General features: G+C 45.4%; 1 protein-coding gene across 4 annotated transcripts in view; it reads right to left on the reverse strand.

Moving 5' to 3' along the window:
- Positions 1-25,667, reverse strand: part of ASAP2 (ArfGAP with SH3 domain, ankyrin repeat and PH domain 2) — a 187,503-nt gene that overhangs the window by 39,832 nt on the left and 122,004 nt on the right. For all 4 annotated transcript variants that reach the window (XM_056123012.1, XM_056123002.1, XM_056122995.1 and 1 more), the window contains exons 8-15: positions 21,865-21,940; positions 21,542-21,628; positions 11,361-11,464; positions 11,195-11,264; positions 7,430-7,517; positions 4,520-4,568; positions 4,271-4,437; positions 984-1,117 (exon numbers count right to left, since the gene is read on the reverse strand). In XM_056123012.1, the coding sequence (XP_055978987.1) occupies positions 984-1,117; positions 4,271-4,437; positions 4,520-4,568; positions 7,430-7,517; positions 11,195-11,264; positions 11,361-11,464; positions 21,542-21,628; positions 21,865-21,940 (775 nt within the window). The remainder of the gene's footprint in view (positions 1-983; positions 1,118-4,270; positions 4,438-4,519; positions 4,569-7,429; positions 7,518-11,194; positions 11,265-11,360; positions 11,465-21,541; positions 21,629-21,864; positions 21,941-25,667) is intronic.

Below are 25,667 nucleotides of genomic sequence, written 5' to 3' on the forward strand. Positions count from 1 at the left end.
TTCTTTTTGGGGGCTAAGAATTGAATCCAGGGTGTCACACATACAAGGTGTGTGCTCTACCTCTGAGCTACTCTCTAATGGGTTTGTTTCTTTGCTTGTTTTTTTTTTTTTTTAAACAAAAGGCAACAAAAGTAAAAACCAGTATCTTTCCGAAAGGGCCACAGACAGGACAGAGGACAAAGATCACTGGAGGCTTAAGCTGAGTAATGAGGACGGTCTGGTCAGAAAGTGGCCCATGATGTAGGGAGGTGTGCTCTGCCATCTGGGCGGGTCAAGCCTGTCTAAGGAATGCTGTGAACCAACCCTACACCAATTTCAAAGCTCCTGTTCTGTGTTTCTCTTCATTTTATGCATGTAAGGATAAAGTTTTATAAGATGTGTCCTAAAATATTAGTAGCTGAGGAGGAGGAATGATCAGTTTCTAATTGCCCGAGTCCACTTGACATTATCTACAGCCACCCCTCCAGTGTATATATTTAGAAACAAAGATGGATTTAACCAAAAAATGACAATGATTGTTGCCAAGAGTGAGCCCTGAGCACAGAGTCAGGTGTAGTGAGCACAGCTAGGTGTGGCCTCACCCCATCCCCCAATCCCCAAGTGGCAAATTAGATGGGAATGAAGTGGTGGTATAAAAAACTTTGTACACCTGGGGCTGGAGCAATAGCACAGCGGGTAGGGCGTTTGTCTTGCATGCAGCCAACATGGTCGACACAGGTTCGATTCCCAGCATCCCTTATGGTCCCCCGAGCACCGCCAGAAGTGATTCCTGCGTGCATGAGCCAGGAGTAACCCCTGAGCATCGCCGGGTGTGACCCAAGAAGCAAAAAAACTTTGTACACCAAAAGCTTCAACGTCATCACTAATGTAAACCATGTTACTTCAATATATATTACAGAATATACAATATCTATTAAAGCTAAATTAAACCTTAGTTTCGGCTCTTTTCTTCTTATTTCTTAAATCAAGGATCTGGAAATTACCAGCAGTTCAGATGTTCCTAACACGTCTAATGTCAGGGACTGCATCCTGGAGTAGTGAACGCCCAGCTCTCGGTGGATTCCAGAACACTCAATGCAAGTCAGGATGCCCAGATTGGTAGAAAGCCAAGTTGGATCTGCCAAAGAAAATAGAAAACATTGGCGCTAGCAGGAAGTAGAGGTCCAGGGCTAGAATTTTTCTCTTGCAGAGCTAAAGAAATACGATGTGCATGATCCTTGACACAGATGGAGCCCTCATTCATCCCTAATTACCAATTTCCGCACAACCCACACACATATTCACATATTTAGTTTTCTCTTCCCAGGCATCTACCGTCCTTCATGCCATGTGCATAAGAATATGAACGACACAGCGACCTCTAGTGGCCATAAACCCCCCCCAGGGTTGTCTGTATTCAAGACACCCCCTCAAACATTTGAGCAAAGAGGAACTAGAGAAAAATGAGTCCTGTTTAAGTTTTGTATCACAATGGGAACCGTCTTGAAACATGCCTGTCTGTCTGTTCACAAGGATGCTAAAACAACTGACCGAGAATGCATACTCTATGCTGATGCTCTGTATTTGGTGCCATAAGAGCAAGCCAGAGCTCACCATGTAAAATTATAGATACTTTCTAGAACAGCTTCATTTGATCCATAAGAGCCTTTAGGAGGTAGACCAGGTTCGGGAGGCATTACAATGCTCTCAAATGCAACGGATCTTGACCCTGGAGCGTGCAGAGCCAAACTCTGCCTTCGTCTGAACTCAAGTCACCCACCAGACCAGTGTTTTGCTTTTGTTGACAAACACCCAGCAGTGCTCGGGGAACCGTGTGATGCTGGCGACTGAAACCTGGGGCTCCCACCTGCAAAGCATGAGTCTTTTGAGCCACCTCCGTGGCCCTTGTGGTGCTTGCTCTCAGTGCACAATTACACCTTATTATGTACTTGACATTCATTTGTCAAGTATTTCCCTAAGACCTATTATGCGCTCACCAAGTTTTAAAATCACCATGTTTCTTGGCATGGGTGAGGGGGGTGCTCCAAAGCAGAGCTCCGCGAGCCTGGGGCCACTGCTGGTGACACTTGGCTGGAAGGTCAATGTGTGGCCTGATAATGTGGTGTGTTCAGGCCAGCAGTGCCAGGGGCTGAAGTAACCCTCAGAGGGCTCAAGGGTGACATCTGGTGACCCCAGGATTCTAATTCAGGTCCCGCTGCATGGCACACACATACTTCTGACTGCTGAGCTGCTACCTTAGTCCCTCAGCATTTAAAAATGTATAGTTTCAATTTCTTGTAAGGGTACACACACACACACACACACACACGTACATGCACTTGCATATATATTTTTTTTGATTGTTTGCTTAATTCTGGGGCCATCCCCAGTTCTGTTCAGGACTTACTACTGGCTCAGAGTTCACTGATCACTTCTAGTAGTGTTCAGGGGACCATATGGGGTGCTGGGGATTGAACTTGGGTACATAAGGCAAGTGCCCTACCCACTGTACTCCCTCTCTGGCTCTCATTGTGAAGGCATTTTAAAAGTCCAAGTACAGTCTGAGCTTATCTTTTGTTTGTTTTTGTCTTCCCTTTTGCAGCACCAGAGATCAAACCCAGGGGCTCATATGTGTGAAGTATGTGCCTAGTAGTAACAAATTCCTACTTTTGTTCTGTTCTTGTCTTTCTCTTTTGAAAATTAATTTTAAATCTCAGGCCACACCTGGAAGTGGTCAGAGGTCACTCCTGGTGGTGCTGGGGAAGGGGAGGGGATAGCATGCAGTGTTAGGGATCAAACCCGGGGCTCCAGCATGAAAAGCCAATGCTGGCCCTCTGAGTGATCTCCCTGACCCTGTCTTATCTTAAGAAAAAGCATGACTCACTAGCCACTCCCTGTCTAATCTCCTGCCAAAAAGATTTATTTTCATGGTCAAAACCTGTGAGGCAATCCCTCTACCTGCCCAAGAAGACAGCCTCTAGGGTGGCAGGTACCACACATCATCTGTCAGCTGTCCACCTCATTACTGTTGTATTTTAAACCAAATTAGAGGTATGAAAAGGTAATGACCACTTAAGCCACGATGTTTCTTACTTCACAAATGTTCAGAGAAAAGGATTTGTCAAGTTATCTTCAACCTCCCTACATCATTCCATTAAAAAAAAAAAAATGAGGTTCTAGGAATCAAATGAGGCCCAGGGCCTCATTTACTCAAGGCATGTACTCTAGCACCATGCTACATAACTGGTGCTCTTAGGAGAGTAAGTCAATTACTTAAACTTTTAAATGCCAGTTGTTACAGTCTAGAATAAAACTCTGCCACTGTCACTGTCCTCCTGTTGTTCATCGATTTGCTCAAGTGGGCCCAGTAACATTGTGAGACTTGTTGTTACTGTATTTGGCATATTGAATATGTCATGGGTATCTTGCCAGGCTTTGCCGTATGGGCGAGATACTCTTGGTAGCTTGCTGGGCTCTCTGAGAAGGGCAGAGGAATCGAACTCAGACACTCTATGCCCATCGTAATGATGCTTTTACTAAACTTCATCAAAATGCAAAACAGCGGTGGGGGGATAAAACTGTTTGTTTTATATGCCTCAGTCCCTGGTTTAGATTCTCAGCAATACACATGTATCTCACTTCACGTGTCTGGAAAGGGCCTGCAAGCATTTTTCCCCCCTCTTTTAGTTTTGGGGTCACCCCTTGCGGTGTCCAGGGCCTGTTCCTGGCTTTGTTGTCAGGGATCATTCCTGGCTGTGCTTAAGGGATCATAGGTGGTGTCAGGGATCAAATCTGGGTTGGTTGTGTGCGAGTCAAGCATCCTGGCTGGCCCACTCTCTCTCTGGTTCCTGCCAACAATCCTAACCAGTCTTTTCTCTTTTTAGTTAGGAAACTGGCATCTAACCAATCCAGCAGCACTACAAGGACCAGAGAGAGCAGCTTAAAGGTGAGAAACAGCTGCAAAGGTTCTGCGAAGCTAGGCAGAGAGGGCGGAGTGGAGCCTGGGAGCTGCCCCTCGGAGCTGATGTCACCAGACCCTGCCGGGGTCACCTTTGCCCACTGCTTTCATTTCTCAAAGATCATTTAAACCACAGTAATTCTGTTGGGCAACCATCCAAGGGTCCGTTTTGGAGGTGCTAGAGGCTGACACATCTAGCACAGACTCCCCCTTGCCGGCCCACGATTCAGGGAGCACAGGCTGAGCCACACTGAACTTCCTGTTTGAAATGAAAGAGGTCTTGATGCAGATTGAAAGGCATTCAAGTGTTCCACGGTGGGGTGCCTGGGTCACCTGGGGCCCCGCAGTCGCAACACACGTCATTGCCCGTCATCCTCTGCACTTCTGAGATGATCTCCTTCGTCAGTTCCTGGACGATGTTATTTTCTCCGGTGTTGTCATCCCCTTTAAATGCGTTGTTTAGAGCTTCTTCTTTGCTGTTTTGCAGCACAGACATCCATCTAGGAGAGTGACAGTGCCTCGGTTAAAGGCCCAGCACGGCTAAGTTCCTGCCCCAAGCCTCCTCCCTCCCAGAGAACTCACATTTGACACTCCTGCTCATCCTCTGCTTGAAAGTGGTACGTTCTGTCATCTGCAGGGCAAGGGGAGTTCCATCAGTTGGGAGCGAAGAGAGAAACGTGGACACAAGTCCCCAAGGATTTTACAGTGCGCCTCAGAACAACCAACTCTGCTAGGAAATTAATGACTGGTATAAAATCAAGCTCTCCCTTCCACCCTTCACAGGCCTGACCTTGCTGGTGACTGACTGTGACTTGAAATGGAGATGAATGAGTCCGCCCTGTCTCTCCCTTCAAATCTAAAGATACGCTGCTTCCAAAAACAATGACCAGTTGATGGAAATTATCATTTAACCTTTCAAATGTTTTATTCATTTTGGGGACTGCCCAAGAAGAGCTCAAGGGGCCCGGGGCTACTTCCTGTGATACTCAGATGGGCTTAGTGGTGCTGGAGCCACCAGAGACAGTACTGGGGGCAGGAGGGGAGGAAGATGGGCTTGTGGTGCTGGGGATAGAACCTGGGGTCTGCACATTTCAAAGCCTGCAGCCCTGAACCCCTGTGAAATCTCCTTGGCCCCTCAAACTCTTGATTGTGGGGTTTACCAAACAGTTCTCAGGGGTCCTGGGGGCCCCACTGGTTATTCCTGGACAACTGGACTGGTGGTTCAATGCGAAGGCCCACAGCTGTGGCATGCTCAGGCCACATCCAGAGTGCTGGGGATCACCCAGGCCACCTCCAGAGTGCCAGGGAGCTCCAGACTGGCACCCTATGATTCTCAGGGGACGTTAGGGTGCCAGAGATCCAATCGGTGTCAGGCACGTACAAGGCATGGATGCCTTCACCCCTGCACACTCTCTCCCACCCCCAAGGCTGTATTTGCAAAATTTGCTGTAGAGTTAGCTTCTCAGGGGAATGACTAAGATCTCTTAAAAGCCTTTTCTAAACTGAGTATCCTAGAAATGTTCTAGTCTTGGAAAAAGATGACCCTGAACAATTCTACTAGTAGCATGTGATGGAGTGTTCTAATACACAGGGGACAGCAAGAGGAACCCTTGAAGACACAGACACAGGGCAGGCGCGGGAGAGTACGGGGTGCAGAGGAGAGGGGCAGGGTTGGGGGAGAGGACAGGATTGCGCAGGCAAGGAGAAGGAGTACTGCGGAGAGGGGAAGGGGTGTGGGGGTGCGGGAGAGGAGGGGGGGGAGGGAGAGGGGTTGACAGAGAAGGAAAGGAGTCTGGGGGTGAGGGCAAGAGGGGTGTAGGAGAGGGGAAGGGAGGTTCAGGTGAGCAGAAGGAGGCGTGGGAGAAGGGAAGGGTGAGGGGCAGGGGTACGTGGGAGACAGGAAGAGGTGTGCAGGTACTACACAGAGCACAGCCTCTCTCCTGTGCCGTTCCTGCCAGAACTAAGTCCCACGGAGAAAAAGCAACAGAGGACTTAAGTTGAGGGACATTTTAAACCCAGAGTGTATCAGTGTTTTTTATTTTTTTTTGCTTTTTTTTTTTTAAAGAAAAAAAAAAAAGAATAGTGTCAAGATCAGGAAAGACTCTGGAAATACTGAGTCTATAGGAGAGAAAATATCACCACAAGGTGGGCTCAGCGGGAGAGCCCTGGGACAGACTGAGGACATTTGTGGGAAGCCTGAGAAATCTGAACAAGACTCAACAGCACTGCCTCAATGCTCATTTCCTGTTGGTTATTATAAAAGAAAATTATTTTAAAATGAATACACCGTGACTAACAGAGTTCTCCACAGCGGAGTTTCAGGCATACTGTGTTCCAGCGCGTCTCCCACCACCGGGGCTGACGTTCCCCGGCAGTGAGCGCCCTGGTTCTGAGAGCCGCTCAGACGGACTTGAACCTGGACCACATACAATGGGATAATGGCACTAGGATGCTACAAGGCAGGAGCGGGCTGCGAGACCGAACTCTGCCTGTCTGTGATAGATCCAAAAACAAACTTAAAGGATAGCTTTTTTGTTGTTGTTGTTGTTTTAAGGGGGCAGGGAAGGAGATTTCGCTTCGCCAGCTAGCCCAGCAGAGCTGCCTGGGCGCGGTGCTCCTGCCGCCAGAGACCCGGTTGCTCGGAACCACTCCTGACCCGCCAACAGCATCCAACGGGCATCTTAAGAAGCATCTCATGCTCGGGAGTCCAGGGGCAAAAAGACAAGCCCCATATTCTCCATGTTCTGCATCTAGAGTTTGTTCCTACGGAAGAGAAAGGCTGCTGGTGCTTAAACCCCTCACGCCTGCTGAGGGGGCCAAGCCGCGCCACAGAGACACTTCTGTGAGCGTGTTCACTTGATCTTTTACATGAAACCATGAGCTACTCTGCATTCGCTGTGGACACTAAAAGGGGGAGACGGCCCCCTTGCCCTCCCCTCCACAAGCTACAAGTCTGCCAGCCCTCAGCGCTGCCAAGGACAAAGGGCCTGTCTTATTTCTTCTCTATGATTTTTTTTCACAACTCCCCCCCTTCCCCTCTTAGGGGATGGTGAGGGAACCCTTGCCACAATAGCGGGCTCTGCAGGGACCCTTTAGTGAATGCCACAAAGGAGGAAAGCTCAGGGGCCTGAGGAACCAGCAGGGGTGGGATGGTGAAGCTCAGAAACAAAGGCCAGGCTGAGGATGCATCATCTTAGCTAATAGGGCCCAGCCGGGAAGGCTGACAACAGAAGCCCCTGTGTTACAGTCCCAGAAGGGCGGTGAGGCACGGGCTGATCTCCCATGATCTCCCAGCTTATAGAGGGGACAGCCAGGGTCCGAGGGCGCAGGGCGCAAGTCAGCCCCCAACTCTGAGACAGGAAGAGAAACGTGGCTTGCTGGGGGAAACCAGCTCTTCATGAGGCGCTTCCTGACAGGAGGCGGCTACCCCGACCCAAGGATGAGCACTCAAACCAGTTTCTCTAGGGCCAGGGTGTTGCCTGGGAAACTTACGAGAAATGAGGTCGAAACACTTCTTCTCCTCCGGGTTGGTCTTCACTTGGCAGGTTAAAAGGTTGAGCTTTGCGGGAGGGCGGTTCGCCTGTTTGAAAATGAACAACAGTTGAGGACGGATGGGGCCGGAAGAGAAGAGCACAGAGCATCTCTCCTCATTCCAGCCCAGCTCGCTCGGACTGCCCTCCCGTTGGCAGAGGCGGGCTGTCGGGACACAGTGCACACGGGGAGGATGAGGGCAGCCCCTCAGAGTGGGTCCCTGAATTTCAGAGGGTAACAGCCAGAGCTTGGGGGCAGGGAAACTAGGTAGCCTACAAACCCGCCCTCACAGGGGCTCAGGGGGCCAAGGCACGCCACACGGACACCTCTCTGAGCGTGTTCACTTGATCTTTTACATGAAATCACGGGCTACTCTACATTCGCTCTGGACATTAAAAGAATCGCCGGGATTGAAAAGCTCAGAGGCGTCCAGCCCTGAAGTCCAGCTGAATGCAGTGGTGCTGCGCCGGGGAACTGGACACCCGCCCAGCTTCTGGTGACAGAACTCTGTGTGTAAACACACCCAGGGGATGGATGGTACAGCACAAAAAGGATGGAGAAATAATTTTTTTGTACTAGCTAAGGTGCTGACAATAGCTTTGTAAACCTCAATGCTTAATCTGTCACTTAACAATCTGTCACTTAATCCAGTCACCAAAAATCCACCCATTTGCATAAATATCCCCCACCCCACCCCTACACACAGTAACAAATCACAACACACTCTAGTCTAAGACATGTCTAAGGGTGATTTTATTATCACTTCAAAAACTGTTATAATTAGTCCAAGAAAGCAAAGGACAGTGGATAAAGACAATTTCAGGGAGAAGATGCTTTAATTCTATCAGCTCCCAGCTCCATTTATTAAGCCTTCTATCTGTCCCCTCAATGTATTAGGCCTTCAAAAGGAAGTCTGTGTTTTTCTTTTTGCAGGATGAGAGAGCACCTAAATATTTTAGGTTGTATAAAAACTAGTGGACATTGCTTCCAGCTCAACAGAGTCCTTGGCAGTGGGCACTGCTAGGAATTTGGCAAAGACGATACCCAATTAGAGTTATTTTGTCCCAAGGATCACTTCCTTTGCCGTGCCAAAAAGCACAATCAGCCTTGGCTAAGCGGGGTAGCACCGACGTGGGCTTTCTCTGAATTCAACCGGCTGTAAGAGTAGACACCACACTTTCATACTGCCAGGGCTGCCAGCTTCCTGGGAAGAAACTGCTCTTCCTAACAGTGCACATGCACCGTATGCCTCTCCAGCTTAAAGATCAGGTTCCTAGCCAAGGGCCAGAGACTGCTCTTAGCATCCCATCTACTTGGTCTGGTCTTTGAAGAACCCTCCCGGTTTTCCTGCCAGAAGATGCTGGCTAAATAGCCAAGCTACTCCGAGGGGCACAGAGAAACAAAACCAGGTTGAAAACAGCTTTGATCTTCCTTGCAGAGATGAAATCACACCACCTGGTTGGGAGAGAGGAGGGGGGGAGAAGAAAGAGGAGAGGGAGAATGAGAGAGAGAGGGGAGGGGGGGGAGAGGGATTGAGGAGGAAGGGGGGAGGGGAGATTTCTGTTCTCCAGGCCCTGAACCTGATTCTTTTCCTAGAGAGGATGAGGGCAGCGCCCACCTGCCAAGTGGCTGGGCTGGAGGAGAGTCAGTGGCTGTTCCAGATGCTCAGGGTCAAGCGGTTACATACGGGATGAAGAATCGGGAGAGCAGGGAATCTGCCCTCCCCTTCCAGCACCCCCCCCCCCCCCCCCACACACACAAAGCACTCATTGAATATGCAAGTTGTGTGAAGAGCTGAGCTGTCAACATGTTAGTGAAGTTTGTTATCACTATGCATTCTGCCAAAAACTGGAACAACTCAGCAACCTTAAAAACAACCACCACCAAAAAATAAATAAATAATAAAAACCACACAACTAAGTCTCCACGCCTTTCAGGAAAAGCGCAACAATGGAAGTGCCCTGAACCCAAGTTGATCCTGTCATCAAAAGATTACTAGGCTCATTTTCTTCTCTGCCATGGAGGAAGAACCGCTCTGGTGCAGCCTGAGGCCATGGGGCTTGTGGAACACTTTAATGAAGGAAACACACCAAATGACTCAAGCCTGTAAGCCGGCATGAACTGAAACTCAGTCATGTTTTATGAAATGCCCTGTAAAGAGGTGGTAAGCCTGAATTCAAAACAGACAACAGTATGCAAAGTGATCTGAAAGTTTTCCACAGATATTTAGGGAAGTGAGCCATCAGGGGACACAACACCACAATGGCTTTCTTGAGGCCACACCCAGCAGTGCTCAGGGCTTACTCCTGGCTCAGGGATCACTCCTGGTGGGGTTCAGGGAACCATACGGTATGTTGGGGACCCTATCAAGTTGGCCGTGTGCAAAGCAAGCGTCCTACCCAGTGTACTATTGCTTCAACCACCTCCTTCCCACCCCCAACCCCTCCAGTGGTCTAACAGTCTTATTTTTTAAGAGGAATGGTCATCAAATAGATTAAATACTCTCGCTTCCCTCACCTGATAGTACTCACATCTAGGCACACATTTAGATATCTCTAGATGAAAAGAAAAAACATCGAGAGCCACACAACGAGGTGCTCATAAACAAGGCCAAGTATTCCCAGAAACCCCTACAGCAGGTAAGTGATATTTGCCAACTCTGCATTTCTCCCTTTTCAGGCAGAGTCACTCTGTGCTCTGGGCCTTCCTTCACGGGGTTCCAACCCTTGTCCCCTTATGTTATTTCCATACTCAGAAGTACTGACAAAGACTGTTTCTCCAGAACCTCCTCAGGGCAAGGAAATCTAGCAGGTCTGGTAAACCTATCTATGCTCCTGGCCAGCACTGTCTTTACCCAAGCGACTAGTAGACTGACAGAGACAGAGAAGGGCAAGATGCAGACTCAGGATTATAGCCACCCCATCTACTACCAAGGGGCTGAGCCTACGATAAGCACCCAGCCCTGTCCTTCTTGCTGGAGGAGAGAAACACAAGCCATTAGCAACAAAACAGCAACCAACTCAGCCATGAGACACCTCTGGGTGGCACGGCTTTCACCAGATGCTGCCACACACCAGCTGAGTGGATAACATGGCTCTCCTGGGAACAGTACAACAGTGTAAAGGGCTGAGTTTGCAACTGACTCTACAAAACCTAGACCAGTAAGACCTTTTATTCAGGTCGACTTGTAACAGGCTCAACACAAAGGTCATACTTCTCCCAACCCGGCTTCATACACAAGTGGCAGAAAAAGGATAGACTCGCTTTAGGTTGCAGTGACTTGGAAATCTATAAGCAGATGACTAAAATCTCTCTCTCTCTCCTCTTGGCTTTGCTTCCTAGAATCTGAACCATTCACGTATTTCCCTCTTAATGGAAAAGCAGAAAAATCTTCCCAAATTAGATAGTTGATTTCCAGAGGCAGAAATAACTGGGGCATGGTTTGCTGGGTTTCTCTGCTTATCTATCTATTTCTGGAAGTCACTGCTTCTACACACCTCCTCTCACCAAGAATCTGTGACTCTGTGAGATAAAGACAGAAAGGCTCTTTCCGGATAGAAAAAGCATAAAAAGATTGCAGGTGAACCAGATCAAGAAGATACCCCAGCCTGCTCTCCTCAACAAGGAAACCCTTTCGAATGCACCCTTTATACCAGCCACAGCACACAAGCTCTGAGTCCCACTCTCTCCCCCAGGACAGCAGGGCTCAGGAATTAGAGTACTTACGGTACCATGGGAAATGGTCAAAAAGCCGTTTTTAACCGAGCATTTCCTTTTCTGCCACACTTTTCGGATCCTTACAGATAAATGGGGGAGGAGGGGGGAGATTAGAAATTTTGACACAGGAAATAACAGATATCCACATATACTCTAGCACCCCCAACTCACGTACCCGTCACTTTTCTTATAGAGGTTCCCATTTCGCTCAGTTCCATGTTCCTTGTTTCCCTGAGGCTGATGTAGGCTATATGCTGTACTCTGGCGAAGCTGTGAATCCTGGAAATAGTTAAGAGATGGCTTTTATTCCTGTACAGATCAGGTTTTATTTTTTATTTTTTTTGCTTTTTGGATCACACCCGGTGGTGCTCAGGGGTTACTCCTGGCTCTGCACTCCGGAATTACTCCTGGCGGTGCTCGGGGGATGCTGGGAATCAAACCCGGGTTGGCCATGTATAGCACAAACATCCTACCTGCTGTGCTATAGCTCCAGCTCCCAGATCAGATTTTTTTTTTTAAAAAAGAGAAAAGTTGCACACAAAGGAAACCTATGCCCTTAAAATACATCATAAGAGTAATTTCCCCTTCTCATCACTTCTAAAGGGGAATATAAACTTGTATAAAAATCCAGACACCACTGAAGAGGCTGAAGAAGGAAATAACTAAAAATATTTCCAAAATGGCCATGAGAATCAAGCATTAGGAGGATATAAGGTTTGACTTCATTAAGAGTCACTATAAATTTTTGATAATGTCAAGAAGCTCCTGTTGCAAAAGCACCCATAGGGCAACAGAGTAGTCTGAGGTATTAGAATAAGCAGGGCTTTCAAACAAAAAACAAAAAAACAAAAAAACAAAAAAAGGAAAAGAAAACATAGTCCAAAATGTTCTTTTTCTTTAGACAAGTTAGTACACTGTCCCAGTTTCCTCCCCAGAAATTAGGAAAACAATATCCTAGGAGGAAAGGAAAGTGGGGAGACACACATGATCACATGTGGGAATATCTGGTATGTAATAGGTATAGGTACTGAATTATAGTTTTTTTGGGAGGGGAGCGGGTGGGGGATGTTTAGGCCATACTCAGCAGTGCTCAGGGCTTACTCCCGGCTCTGCACTTATGCCCGATCATGCCCAGCAGGACCTGGAATACCATATGCAGTGTTGGGGATTGAACCTGGGTCCACATGCTAGGCAAGTACCAACTGTACTTAATGCTTTGGTTCCCCAAAAAGTGAGTTTTGAAGCTGAAAGTAAGAACTGGCAGAGAAGGGGGGGGGAGGGTACTCCAAGCAGAGGGGATGGCTGACAAACGTATAGAGGAAGGCGGTGGCTGTGACATCTTCCAGGGAATTAAGGACAAATTGTGCAGCTAAGACAAAAGTAGGCCAACTGGAAAAAGGAACAGACAGTCTAGAGCCCAAATTTAGAATTCATCTGAAAAATTAAGATACTTGACGGTTTTAAATATTTTTTAAGCAGAAAATATCTTGAATAAGTTCTACTTTCTAACATGGTTTTTGTTTTTCGCTTTAAATTTTAGATAGCATAAAAATGAAAATGCTTCCTAATCCAAGGTCATTTCATCGTAGAGTTCTTAGTTTTAGTACTTATGAGTAGACCCTAAGTGAAGTTTGATTTATTTTGGGTTAATTTTTATTTCAATTTTTTTACTATGGCAGGAAAGGTAGGGGATTCAAATTCATTCTTTTGCTCTGGCTATTGAGTTGTCCCAACACCATTTATTGAAGATTAAGCTTTCCTCTTTGGATCGTCCTGGCACACTTGGTATAAGTCAAGTCACTGTCACTGTCACTGTCCTCCTGTTGTTCATCAATTTGCTCGAGCGGGCCTAGTAACGTCTCCATTGGAGACTTTGTTGTTACTGTGCTTGGCATATCGAATACATCACGGGTAGCTTGCCAGGCTCTGCTGTGCGGGAGAGATACTCTCGGTAGCTTGCCGGGCTCTCCGAGAGGGGCAGAGGAATCGAGGGGCAGAGGAATCGAACTTGGGTCGGCCATGTTGGCTGCATGCAAGGCAAATGCCCTACCGCTATGCTATCGCTCCAGCCCTTAAGTCAACTGGCCAAAATATAATAGTTTATTTCTGGATTCTCAACTTTATTCCATTGATTGATAAGTATAGCCTTAGGCCAGTACCACTCTCTGATTATTACTGCTTTGTGGTTAAGTTTTGAAATCAGGAAGTGTGAGTCTTCCAACTTTGTTCTTCTTTTTCAAGATGGTTTTGGCGATTCGGGTCCTTTTGCATTTTCATAGGAAGTTTAAAACAGCTTGATTTCTGCAAGAAGGCAGCTGAGATTTGGATGGGGATTTTACTGAATTTGTCTTTCACTTTGAAGAGTACTACCACCTTAACAATACAAAGTCTTTTATTCTTCCAATCCACCGCACAGACTGCCTGATGCATGGACTTCTTTCAATCTCTGTAGTCAACATGGGAAACCCCTTTTAAGAACACCACTCAGTATCTGAGTAGTCAATAATGTGCTTAGACACTCCATCACTGGGCTGACAATAGTGCCTAAGCCTGAACAAGCAGACCACAAAATAGAAGGAATGGCCTCTCTTTCCTCAGGGAGTTCATGAGGCATTCATGCCCCTGGGACAACTAGGGCGAAGCTCATTCAGTTGGTGATGGGGTACCGAGCCACATTTCCTCAAAGGGGCAGCATAGACACACTGAAAATTTAGAGCAAACTCAGCCTTACACATGCTAGAAGTAAATGCAGTCGAGAGGAAATGGAGAAATACTGCTCACCTATACGAATTTCTCTGAAAGACTGAAAATAAACCTGTCAAAAAACTAAATTGCACTACCAAGAATGTATCTATTGATTTTGAGAGTGGGGAAAAAAATCTTTTTTTGCACAAAGTGGTGAAATCATGTGACAATACTGTTAAAAGTGTTCATGCCAAGCATACTAATCAGAACTCTTTGCAGTACTCAAGAGGAGAATAAAGGACATTCCTTTTTTTTTTAACAGAATCACACCCTATGCCAGAATTTATGAAAATCACTTTTTTTCTTTTTTTTTTAAGACCAGACATTTCATGAACCAATTAAAATGTGGAGGCAAGTCTGAAGCAAAGCAATCACATTAAATTTAATGTTTGTTAAAGAGGAATGCAACCTGTTTAACAAAATTAAACTTGTTTTACAAATAACTATTTCAGTGTCTTCAAGGTAGACTGCCCAGTGACCAAATGAAAACAGCCTCTTCACTTACTTATATGGGTTTTCTATAACATCTAATCAAGTGAAGTTGGCCCCTTCATATAACTAAGATTTCAATTTCATTCAGTATCGTAATGGGGAAAAAGAAGCTTTCTTTCTGGGGAGAAGAATCATGTAACACACACACACACACACACACACACACACACACACACACACACACACACACAGAGGCTGGGGTGGGTCCATGCTGCCAGATTCTCAGACTCTTGGAGGTATTCTGTACTTCTGAAGAGACCTCAGGATGGCAAGGACAACCTAAGACCTCAGAGCACCAGGCAATGTGGAAGTCCATAGGTTAAGTGGGCATTTCATGGCCCTTCAGAAATCCATAATATATTCGATCAAAACCCACATATCTTCTATCCTGTGATATCCAGATAAGTTCTCAGTCACCAGGCACCATCCATGTTTTTTCTTATGAAAGATTCAGACGACTTATTTCCTAAAGAGCAAATAATCAGGTAGTTCAAATAACCTATTTATGTTGTATTGTTTAGCCAGTCTTTTTCCCCACCTTTTAATTTAAACAACCATGATTTATAGTATTATTCTTAATGGTAGGGTTTCACACATACAATGTTCCAACATCCCACCCTTCATTACCATTGGGTGTCTTTATTAAGAGTTGGCCACTGTGGAGTTCATGTCCAATTCACTCAGCTTAATCAATGGCTGAACAAATAGCAGTATTCCTACATTCTTGAAAATAAATAAATTATATATATATATATATATATATATATATATATATATAGAGTTAGCCATTGGGGTCTGTCAAGACATAAAGCTGTGAGAGACTTAATAATTTAAAATCTTTCCAGTGTTGCTGTTGTTCCGGGCCCCCTATCTGACAGTACTCGAGGCTTATTACTGGCTCTGAGCTTTAGGGATTAGTCTTGGTGGGTTTGGGGGACCATATGGGATGCTGATGATTGAACCTGGGTTGGCTGCTTGCAAGGTAAGCAATATTGTTGACCGTTATTGTTACTGTTTTGGGGGACCTTATCCACTGTACTATGCTCCGACCTTATAATCTGAAATCTTAGGAGGATATTTCATTATTATACACAGATTTATTTTTATCAGACATATTTCTGAGCTGTCTAAAAGTAGAACATCATAAAAAATTTACTTTCTCTGTCCACCTCTCAGAAAGTCTATATTCAGACAATTTTACATTGAACATTTGTTAGGAAGTCACCTCTGAATGCTTAAAATTTCTCAGTTGAGGTAGTAGCATGATATGTAACTCACTCATCTTCCAAGGGAATGAATAGCTTGTCCAGTCACAAACACACAATTAGGTTTTGAAAACCGTGCTAATCAAGCGCTAAGTGACTGCTTAAGAATGTTTTCAAATGTCATTGCCAATGTACTCTCCTTTACTTTGAGGTAACTTTTAAGAGGACTCTATTTGTCATTAGAGTGTCATCCCGTTGTTCATCAATTTACTTAAGCGGACACCAGTAACGTCTCCATTCATCCCAGCCCTGAGATTTTAGCAGGCTCTCCTTACTCATGTTTCCCAACGCTGCCAAATTGGAGGCTCTTTCAGGGTCAGGGGAATGAGACCCATTATTGTTACTGTTTTTTGGCATACTGAATACGCCATGGGTAGCTTGCCAGGCTCTGCCGTGCGAGCGGGATACTCTCGGTAGCTTGCCGGGCTCTCCGAGAGGCATATATATATTTCCCTCTATGATTTGCTACCTCCTGTCTGAACCCCATCAAATATAGTGTGGTAATTATGGAAAATGGGTAGGGAGTGTCTCATGAGTGAACAGGAATATGTTCATTCATATGTGAGGCTCAGCCTGAGCGTGTGGAAAGTGGCCTGGAGCTTGGTGGTGGTTGGGTATGGAGGTCGGCTGCCGGGGCTGGGTCCCTTGGTGCGGAGAGGGCTGTATGTATGGAAATACAGTTACGTAATTATTGAAAATATAGACTTGCAATGGAATAGATGAGGGGTTGCATCTTGGTGCCAACACTACTAATGAGCTACAGCAGTGCACTCATCCTTTCTCAATCTACGGAGATAATGATGAGGCCTGATGCTTCCCACCCTGCAGGGCTGTGGTAAGGGTTACTGGCTGCACCAACATATGTTAGTGGGAGACTGCAAAGTGAGGCAAGTCGGAAATGTTTAGACAATGAAGAGCAGAACCCTGCGAGAGAGTGAGGGATCAAGTGGAGAAGTGCTGATGAGGATATAAAAATAAGAAGTGGGGCGAGCCCAGGGAAGCCTGAAGGCCTGGTTCAGGAGATAAATTCTTATTTTAGAAATGTGAAATCTGATTAGAAGTAGCAATAATTAAAGATAAGAATTAAATGCCTTTATAAGAAAGTCTTAGCCAAAAGGCCGAGAAGCGAAAATCTAATGTACCAATAAGTAAAGCTTCAATTTCAACAAAACTCAGTGAATTTGTTAATATTCACTTGGAGTATTTTTTTTTTTTGGCTTTTTGGGTCACACCCAGTGATGCACAGGGGTTACTCCTGGTTCATGCTCAGGAGTTACTCCTGGCCGTGCTCAGGGACCATATGGGATGCTGGGAATCGAACCCGGGTCGGGCCGCGTGCAAGGCAAACGTCCCACCCGCTGTGCTATCACTCCAGCCCCTCGCTTGAAGTATTTTAGAGTATTTCTGTTGACGTTTACTTTAATACATTTCCTAGCTGATTTTTTTCTCCCCTAAGTAACTGAAGGGATGGGACCATTAACTTTACTGTGCTTCACTTCCTAACCCAGGCAGCCCATGTTACATCTCCATGCCTCGTTATGTGAAGGGTAGAATAAAAGTGAGAGACCATACAGCTTAGTAGATTTATTAAATAATTTAAGAGTTTATACCTCATGTGATGTAGTTAGGAACACATACAGTTTTCTTTATGAGAAGTATGGATAACCCAGTGGTTCTCAAAGAATAAATTCTCTGCCAACCAGTTTACATCAGTGTCACTTAGGAGCTTGTTAAACTTGCAAACTCTTGGGCCTGATCCTAGACGCACTGAATCAGGTACAAGGTCTGGTCCAGGAGTGAGGAGATCAACTGGGGTATGAGTCAGAGCAGAGTAGGGACCAAAGCTGGAGCTGAGGTCAAGAACACTGGGGACCAGCTGACAAGAGAAAGGGGGTGGGTTGAATGAACAAAAGGGGAAGATATACTGTCCTTGACTATCGACCACCAAGTTGTTGTTCACTATTGTCAGATTCTAGAAGATCAACAGTTGCTAGATGATGAACTCAAATCTTGTTTATGAAGAAAACTTGTTGGGTGCCTTATAGAAATGATCCCCTAGCTCTCCACGTAACGCTGAGGTAGGCAATGCCATTCCTAATTTATAGATGAAAGGCCCACCCTGCGGAGAAGTAATTTATTGTACTCTGGGAGGAAGTAGAAGATCCCATTCTTTTAAGTAGAGAGGACCGAGCTCTTCTGCTCGTGTCCAACAGGCAAGCATTCTGTCTGAATGGCCGCTGATCTCCAATCTGCAGATGGAGAGTTTCTACTAAGTCAGAACTATCTTCCAAACCCTCAGTCTGGGCATGCATCCTCCCAGCGCGCAGTGGGGCGATGCTGTGGGGCCTGAATCCATTAATGCTCCCATCACACTCTCCCTTAATTACTTGTCTGTTCCCGTTTCAGTGAGTCCTAAGTGGTAAGAACTGTATTTGTCTCATTCTGGTTTGGGCAGTGCCTGACTGCAGTAACTGCAGATTGAAAAAACAAAACAAAACAAACCGAAAAAAAAAAAAAAACCCAAAAAGGTGGCTGAATGTGTCCAGCAATGACTGAGACCAAGTCTCCCACTGAGGCAGAAATGATACCCAGTGCTAATGCTGGGACTCCAAGGAGCTAGTGGGGAGAGATGGGGAAGCAAGCACCTGGCTGGAGTGTTCTGGCTAAAGCCCAATTTTGGCATGATAAGATAAGAAACAGACAAGAAAAGTTATGACTGCCACTAGGACCTCTGCTCTCTTCACAGTACGTGCAATTCAACCAGATCCTACATGTCAAAGACACTTGAAGGAGAGGGGTGTGTGGGGGGGGGGGTGGGGGGGGGTGGGGGGGGAGGCACTGAGAAAGCATACTTGATACGTCTAAAGAACAAAGAGCTATATGGTTTCAGCATTTAGATTTACCCAGACTACATCCCTAAGCCCGAATCCTCCCCCACCTCGACAGCACTAAGTTTCAACATCAGGCAGCAGGGAGTCTGTGCATCAGTAGGTGTCTGGCGGAGGATGGCCAGGTCTACGGCCACATCTGTCCTGGCAGGACTCACTGCGGTGGACCTAACTGAGATGAGGAAAGTAGACAGGAGGTCTGATGGAGAGAGAGCTGGTGCAGTTTTGAAGAGGTTCAACTTTGCAGAAGAATCTTCCAAGTATCAAAATTGAAATGCACATGCAGGTGTTCGCTGCATAGTTCCACAACTCTTATAGAAATCTGAAGATTTTTTCATAATGAAGGAATGGAAAAATCGAACAGTAGCATTCTCTATACAGAGAGTAGATACATTAAGAACAAAAGGAAAATGTCAGTGGTTTGTATTAATGTATTTATTTTTGTGTTATTATGTATTATTTTTTGTATTGTGTATGTATTATTTTAAAATTTATGCTATATTTGTATGTACTTATGTATTTATGACTCAGATCATAATGGCACAATGACAAAGAGAAGCTGCCAAAGCCATATTTGAGATTTACAAGAAGGAAATAGAAAAGTGGTCCCTATGTCCCATTAACAGTTTCCTTGGGGCACATTACCTAATCTTAGAGAGTTAGAATATTCATAGCATCATCACTTCTTGAACGAAAAACCTTCAGTTTTATTTTTTTGGGGGGTGGGTGGGTGGGTGTCTGGGGTCATACCCAGAGGTGGGTCCATTCCTGGCCCTGTGCTTAGCAGTGCCCCTGGGGGTGCTCAGGGAACCATATGAGGTGCTGGTCATCAAAATGGGGTCAGTCACATGCACCCTGCAATGTCTCTGTGGCCTCCCATTTTCTAGATCATAACAATTCAAAAAGGAGAATGAAAGCCTAAACACACAATATTGAGTATTAAATTCTCCTAATAGAAACACAAGGTAAAGCCTCATGGGGGGGAAAAAAAAGTAGGCTTCGGGGTTGAAAAGGGAACTCAATGGGCTGGCTCCATATGCTCTGAATGCAGGGTGCCTGGTTTTGATCCCTAGCTTGGTCCCCTTGAGCCCTACCAGGTGCAGCCCCAAAGCAAACCAAAAAAGCGACATTTACCTGGCACATGCTTGCTGATGATTACTTGCAACTGTTCTCTGAGTATACAATTTATGGAATGCAGGCATCAAAAAGAAATCAGGGTGTGATATACAGAAAATACAGAACAATCACAATCAAGAGACTGGCAAGTTTGCTCTCTGCACAAAACTCAAAAGAGCTGCAGGGACGGTTCCTCTGACGGTTTTGGGCAATGTGGAGCAGGAGGATTGGTCAACAAAAAGACACACAAACCACGAAAGACTTCTGGTCTGTGCTTGTGCATTTGTTATGCTTTTCTGCAAGGCTATAAATATCCAGCCTTCTGACAACAGCCAATTTTCCAAACTTCCTAATTCCGCACAGCCAAAGCAAACATGTCCCTTGCTCTCTGAGGAGGCTACTGAAATCTAGCATCTGCTTTCCTTCATGGTAAATATGAGCTCCGCCTCACGAGTTTGATCCTCCCTCAGGGACAAAAGCTGTGCACAGCCATTCCCACCAAAAAGCATGGACAGCTGGCTGCCTCGATGATACTCTGGCTCCTACTCCTACCACTACCTCTTCTTCTCCTTATGAGCAGGCTGCTGTTTTCTTCTCCATACTCCAGAATTCCCACCCCCATCCATCCCCAAGCCCCTCTTAAAGCCTATATTTCATGTTGGAGAATACTAAAGCTCTAGGGCCTATATTCTCCCCGTGGGAAGAAGTCATCAGGCTGTGGGTAATTTCTAGCATGAGCAGATCTTCAATGTGCCAGTCTCTCCCTTAGCTGACCCGGGTTTAGCAACAGCAGACTGAATGAGCACCGATGACCAGGAAGGACATGCCCATAGGGACAGCAACATCGGGCACTGACAGATTTAGTCGCAGAGACAGCATTCATGCAATTGAAGTCACAATTGACAGCCCAAAGGAAAACGTTGTGACGAGATATGTCTTTCAGACAGAATATATACTAGGAACTCGGGTCACTCACTGGGTTAGGGTGAGCAGAGGCATCTCTAGGGGGTCGGGCTAAGGTGGAGCCAGAAAGGATGGAGGTCAGCTACGGGGTGGAGGGGGTGGGAGAGAGCAGAGTCATTTTCAAAGAAGTGACAGCAAGAATGGCAAGGAAAACTTGGAAAATTTCACTCATTTTTGTGCATTCAAATTCTTTAACTTAACAAAATCTACTCTCATATTAAAAGAGGCAGAATTAAAATTTAAAATGCTATCAGACATCAATACATACATGGAAAAAAACATGCGGAATGGTCCAATTTATTAAAATTCTGAACTACTTACTCTCCTAGACTTCGGTCACAAAAGGGAGTGCATTTGGGAGAAAAACAGTCATATTCAGTTATAGCACAGGAACTCAAAATTAAGAATACCAAACCCAACGGTGAACTTCATGTTCTGCTAAGTAAGTCAACAGTTATTTCTCAAAAATAAACTTTCTATATACTTAGGCATTCTTTTGTGGCAAGGAAGTGAATTTATGTCATATACACATTATAGTATTTGCACTACAGTGAGAAAAGAAAACCAATGGTACAAATACCAAGTATCTACATGATAGTCACTATCCTCTATAAATCACAAAGCCAAAATGTTTTAACAAAGCCAAAATGTTTTATATAAAGCCACTGAAGGCCATACTTATAAGCAAATGCTTTCCACATGAAATAAGCCTATTTTAAAGTGGTTTTAAATGGTTTTGTTTATATAACTAGAATTAAAAGACAAACAAATGTTTTTAGTTCTGCCTGATACAGTTCCAGAGTGAATTGTAAACACCCAGAAGACCTGGATTTCATGTTCCCAGGTCCCCAAACTCGTAGCACTCTTTCTAAATTAAATCCTCTCACCTCTTTCTGTTCAACCTGCAATGCTGATTTCAGAATATCTCGAAGCTGTATCAGCTGCCTTCTTTCTTCATCCTGGGCCTGTTTGATCTTTAAAGACAAAAGAAAGTCAGGTTTTCCTCCTCTATCATACAACTGCTCCCTATAATTGAGACTCTTAGGGTATAAAAGTATGGCAGGGAGGGGACGAGAGAGAGAGGGGGCGGGGGCAATGAGAGAAACCAGGCCACTGATTCCGAGGGGCACAGCACACAGAAAAGCAGTCCAATGGGAGTGTTTATTGCACGAAAGCCATTTCAATATGCACGCGAGAGGAAATGACTTACTGTGTGAAGATCCGTTGAAAGAGTTTCAATGGAAGGCTTGAGGCTTTCAACTGCTTTCAGACCATCCTGGAAAAAACTAGGAGAGCAAAGCAGCATTATCACATTGCACTTCACAAAAGAGAAAAATATTTCTGCTACCTGGAATATAAAACTTCTTTTATGTAATTAAATGAATCATTTCGCAATTTCTGGGAGAAAATATTGGTTGAACTGAACCTTAAAATATTAGGCCAACCAGGAATAGAATGATACTCAAAACTATAGCAAGTGACTAGAAAAGGAAATGCAATAAGCCTTTGAATTAGTAATTTGTCTTAAGTTGTTGTAGCTTATTTAGGGAAACTGGGCTCTACTGAAAAATGATGAGAGACTTTGGTTCAGGAGTATAAGAACTTAGGGTCAAAAAAGCATGAAGCATAGAAAAACAAAAAGACACAAATTTCCCTTGACAGAGGATAGCTAAGTAGAAACAAAAAAGAATGCAAGAAAAAGTTAATTAGCTTGATGCACGTGAATGGCCATACTCCCTTGGGAGAGTAGGGGCAGTGGGTGGAGAACTTGAGATCCGGTATCAAAAGGAACCACCTCTTTTAAGCTCAGAACTCAATATATATAAAGTCATTTATAACAAGACAGTTGGGCTGGAGCTATAGAACAGTGGGTGGGGCATTTGCCCTGCACACGGCTGACCCAGGTACGATTCCTGGAATCCCATATGGTTTTCTGGTAGAAATCACTACCAGAAGTGATTTCTGAGTGTAGAGCAAAGAGTAACCTCTGAACATCGCTGGGTATGATCCCACAACAAAGCAACAATTTAAAAGAACCCCAAACTCCAAGAGATTCAGGGAGCTAGACAAGTTTCTTTGAAGCGTCTGTGCGCCAATGTTCAACTCTGCCTCTGAAACATGTGTGTACAACCGTTTGGAGAAAACTGAAGATAAGGTTTCCCAATGAGCTTAGGATAAAGTTCAAAACCTGTGACCAAGACTCCTATGCCTTTATGATTTTGCCCTTCCCTATGTTTCCCCACATTAACCAACACCACATGGCCCTTTCATTCACGAGGTTCCACAATACTGGCCTCCCCTGCCTTGAAGGTCACCAAATCCTTCCTATCTTGGCTCTGGGCCAGGTAGCTTCCTCCCTCTGTGGAGTTCTCCATGTGGCCTATCTTTGGTTTCGCTCATCTGAAGCTCATTCATTTTTCAAGTTTTAAGTTAATCGTCACCCTAATTAGTGAGAGCTTCCATGTTCCTCAATTCTAAAAGAGGTTTCCTTGCTATGCTTTCTCAGTAGATTCTATCTCTGCTTCAAAACACCACAACTGCTATTATGCATTCATTAGTGGATATAATTACATCATTAGATCTGTAGATCTAGAAGAGTAAGCACATGATCCACACAAAACCTGGCAACATGAGAAGCACAAAGTGTTTGTTGAATGAGGAAGCGAATTAGGAAGGAAGGAAGGAAGGAAGGAAGGAAGGAAGGAAGGAAGGAAGGAAGGAAGGAAGGACATCCAACTCCTGCTAGTTAATGGCACTGAGACTCTTCACAGAGTGACTCAGGAGCTAGAGAGATAACTCAAAAGGCTTATCGAGGCTGTGGTTTGCTTCCTAGCACTACCTGGCCTGAGCACCACCCAGGGTGATCCCTGAGCACAGAGCTGGGAGTAGCCAGCCCAAGAGCATCTCCAGGTGTGTTCCAAAACCAAGAGCAACAAAAAAATGCTAAGAGCGTCTCATGTATCCATGTAAGGTGATCCTGCGTTTAAATTGGCCCAACAGTCCCTGGGGACTTTCCCATGTCAAACATGGAATAAACAGGAGAGGGTGTTCAAACAATGCTGTATGGGCCTTAATACAACAATTCCAAGGAGGAAGGAAGGGGAAAACATACACACAGGATGCGGTTTCTGTACCGTTACTAGCTAGGAACAAGCATGGTGGCCAGGCTCTGGGCCTCACCTTACCTTTATCTTTATATATGTGTAATTCATTTCATGCTGATTTCTATATTTTACCCATTTTCTTTCATGAGTGTAGACGACATTTCTGGTATAGCAATTGTGTCAGATTGTCATCATGATTTTTCCAACTAAATGCTTCTACGGTAAAGGTTAAATAGCTTTCTCTCTCTCTCTCTCTCTCTCTCTCTCTCTCTCTCCCTGCGCCTTTCTCCCAAGCACAAAAGCCAGAGCACGGCAAGCCCTGGTTTTTAAATGAAAGGGAGTCGAGAAGAACAGCTGCAGGAATGAGAAGCTGAGCTCTTCCCTCCTGTCACAAATCCATCCGATCTTTATGTTTTCTTTCAGTTGCATTTATTCTTTCTGTAACTACCTCTTCAATTGTTTCCTAAGTGAAACAAATGCGACATGATAGAGAGGAGAGAGATGGAGGCGCAGGGAGTGGCAGAGACAGCCATAACACACTAACGACACTAGCGCAGGGAAGAGGAAAAAAAACTACAAGATCGATGCAGAAACGCTTGTGCTCCTGCCAAAAGAGAATCTCTGCTGGGCAACTGCACAGGGAGGAAGGGATTGATTGAGCAAGACAAGCAAAAGGAGTTTCAGGGGTCACACTGCCAGTGCAACAGTGCACTTGGAATAATGGTACAGTGTGGGTGGAAGGTTTGGATTTCATCTTTGTAACCACCTCACCAATCTGGGTTAACTACCTCAAAATCTCATGGTTCTCAAAATCTCCCCATCATCTGTACCCCTTCTGTTGATGCATGTTCGACACTTCCAGAACAAAATCAGCACTCAAGGGAAATCAGGCCTCAGGGAAAGCGTCGAAGAGCAGGCCCGGTCCTGGCTTCACTGACTGCCCTCACCTGTGGACATTCCTGAACACAAACCCTGGACACTCAGGCTGAATCCACTAATACCATCCCATGCTTCCAACAAGATTCACCATCAACATCACCAACTACCCAAATGAATCTTTTTTGGGGGAGTTTCAGGTCACGTGCCCATTACTCAGATGGTTACTCCTGGCTTTGCACTGAGGAATTACTCCTGGCAGTGCTCAGGGGATCAGGTGAGATGCCAGGGATCAAACATGGGTCGGCTGCATGGAAGGCGAGTGCCCTACCTGCTGTATTATCTGTCTAGCTCTATGAACTTTTTTAAAATCAATGCCCATTTGACCAAATCCCCAAACCTTTCAAATATAATCCCCCGCACTCAATCCTCAAGCTACCACACTGAAGGCTGTTCTCTTCTCCACCATGGCCCTCACGGCTGCAAGCAGGGCTTCATGTTGATGATGAGTGCTCTTGATGCCCATCCTGACCCCAGAACAGGCTTCTTCTGGGGGCCTGGAACTACAGTGTCAGTGAGCTCCAGATCCCAAGGGCACCAAGCAACAGCTTGTCACAGTAGCTCTCGGAAGGTCAAGTCAACTCAACACTCATGACCACTGTCTAGGACATGGACCATTTTTGACCCATTAGTGTTTAAAGACTGTCCTGTTTCTACATCCCACTAGGGAATCCCGAACAAGACATCTTTCCAGAATATAGCAGTAACAAGGCAGAAATGATAGATGCACATTTCTTTAAATGAAGTAAAAGAAAAAAAAATGAAATATTCTTCAATACTCAGACAATGTGACTTTAAGTACATGTTCCCCAGAATCTCATGTACAGGATGAGGTCTTTTCAGACCTCTGCAGAGACCAGGCAAGGCAGGAGTAAGAGCGTGCGCTAAGCTGTCTCTTTTGCCCACAGAGGTGCCCAGATCCTGCTTCCGTGTGCGTAATGGAGACCAGGAATGTGAAAGGGAAAATGCCAAG

The sequence above is a fragment of the Sorex fumeus genome, unplaced genomic scaffold (genome assembly GCF_029834395.1).
Source record: "Sorex fumeus unplaced genomic scaffold, SorFum_2.1 ptg000006l, whole genome shotgun sequence".
Classification (NCBI taxonomy): Eukaryota; Metazoa; Chordata; class Mammalia; order Eulipotyphla; family Soricidae; genus Sorex; species Sorex fumeus.